Raw genomic sequence first — 2337 nt, forward strand, 5'->3', positions numbered from 1 at the left:
TCTTTTAAAATTTTTTTCACTAGGTAGGCCATACTGGCCTTGAACTGGTGATTCTCCTGCCTCAGTCTCTTGAGTGATTACAGGGCTGTGCTACCATGTCTGGCTTTTTATTTTGAGATGGGGCCTCGATAAGTCACTAGATTGCCCAGGCACTGCCTCAGCCTGCTAAGAGTGCTGGGATCATAGGCATATACCACCCACTTGGTTTTTATTTTTATTTTTTGTGGTATTGGGGATTGAACTCAAGGCCTTGCACATGCTAGGCAGACATTTTACCACTGATCTACATTATTTTTATTTTGAGTCAGGGTCTCATTAAATTGTCCATGATGGCCTTGAGTTTGCGATCTTCCTGCCTCAGACAGCTCAGTAGCTGTGATTACTGTGCACAGCTATGGATCAGTTTTTTCTTTAAATTATTTTATCAATATCTGTCTGGGCATGGTGGCACACTCCTGTAATCAGTCTCAGCACTGAGCAGCTGAGGCAGGAGGATCGCCATAAGTTCGAGAGCAGCCCAGGCTGCATAGTGAGTTGAAGGCCTGCCTGTCTCAAAAAAGAAAAAAAAATCCTGAATAGTTAAATTCTGGTTATATTTTATATAATAGTACTATGATCATACTTAGCTCTTTTTAAGTGCTAGATTTGAGTGTACCTGAAATGTTTGCTATACTGGTAACTAATAACTAATAATTCTTAGGTTCCATAATTATATAAGAGAAGCAGTGTTAACCCATTGGGATCTGCTTTGCTTGGTGCTTATCATTTTATGACTACAGAAATGTTCAATGCTGTTGTGGCATTTGAAAGTTATTTAAAAGGTTTTCCCTCTTGGGGAGAATGAGAACAAAATATTTGCTTCTTTTGCTGTCTTTGAAAAAAATTATATTACTTCTAGTTGATCTTTTTAGGTTTACAAAAGATACTGCAAGGTTCAAGGATGAGTTAGACATCATGAAGTTCATTTGTAAAGATTTTTGGACTACAGTATTCAAGAAACAAATCGACAATCTAAGGACAAATCATCAGGTATTTAAGTAAATTATGGCCTATTTTGTAAAAGTCCTTTATCTTAATATAAATGTTCTAGTTTAGTAATGTACTTACTTAAAATTTATTTATTTATTTATTACTTATTTAAAATTTAAAATAGTTTCTGATCAACCTTGGATGTTTCTTTTACGATATTAGTAAGTCAATTAGTTTTTTCTCTGTTAGGGTAAAGTGAATAAAGACAAATTGGCAGTTATCAGTAATACAGCTGTTTCCTTCAATTACACAAGTTATGTAAAATTTTAAGTGGAGCAGATGTCAGAATTATTGATTTTAGGACTTAGTTCCTTATTACTAAGTAGTGATAATATGCAGGACGAGAGATATGTCACATTTTTATGTCTTTAGAATAACTTCTAAAGTCTAATTTTTTGGGAATTTTTTTGACACAAAGTATCACTATGTAGCCCAGGCTGGCCTTGAACTTCATGGTGATCCTCCTGCCTCAGCCTCCTTGAGTGCTGGGATTACAGTCAGGCACCACTGTGCCTGCCTTCCGAAGTCTAATTTAAAACCACATTTAACTCTTAAATCTTTAATTTTTTATTTCTTTAAAAAATTTTTTGCAGTACTTGAGGTTGAACCAGGGGCCTTGGCACTGAACTACATTCCCAGCCCTTTATTTTTCTGATTTTGAAACAGGCTTTCACTAAATTGCTAAGTTGCCCAGGCTGGCTTCATACTTGCAGTTGTCTGGCCTCAGTCTTCCAGAATGTTAGGATTCCGGGAGTGTGCCACCATGCCCTGCTCAAGTAACTCTTGTGTTATTACTGCTGTCATTTTTTTCTATCCTTAAAAGATTTTGTTACTATAAAATTAGTAGATTACCTAGAAAACTATGTGTTTAAACAGATTGATTTTCTTTTATGAATATCCAGGACTACTTTTAAGTAGATTTGGCATTTTGAGTAAGTTTTAAAAATGAAAATAGTGTATGTAGTATGACCGACCAGTAGAATTCACTTTTTCCTATAATACTAATCTTAACTGGAATTATTTGAAATCTGATTGACTTTTTCAACCTATTCTAATACATAAAAATTTCATGTGAATATATCCTAGTATAAGACTTTTTTTTTTTTTTTTTTTAATTTTTGTGGTAGTACAGATTCAACCCAGGGCCTTTACACTGGGCTATAGGCTTACTTACCTGCTCCCGCCCCTGCCCCTGATTTTTTTGAGACAGGGTCTCAGTAAGTTAAATTGCTCAGGGTGGGCTTGAACTTGTGATTCTCCTGCCTTAGCCTCCAGAGTTTTGGGATTACAATTGTGTGCCACCATGCC

General features: G+C 35.7%; 1 protein-coding gene across 1 annotated transcript in view; it reads left to right on the forward strand.

Annotated features, from left to right (window-relative positions):
- Trappc6b (trafficking protein particle complex 6B) overlaps positions 1-2337 on the forward strand; it is a 13774-nt gene that overhangs the window by 6100 nt on the left and 5337 nt on the right. Inside the window, exon 3 of the mRNA XM_005376885.2 lies at positions 912-1029. Coding sequence (XP_005376942.1) covers positions 912-1029 — 118 coding nt within the window. The remainder of the gene's footprint in view (positions 1-911; positions 1030-2337) is intronic.

The sequence above is a fragment of the Chinchilla lanigera genome, unplaced genomic scaffold (assembly GCF_000276665.1).
Source record: "Chinchilla lanigera isolate Chin_1 unplaced genomic scaffold, ChiLan1.0 scaffold00008, whole genome shotgun sequence".
Taxonomy (NCBI): Eukaryota; Metazoa; Chordata; class Mammalia; order Rodentia; family Chinchillidae; genus Chinchilla; species Chinchilla lanigera.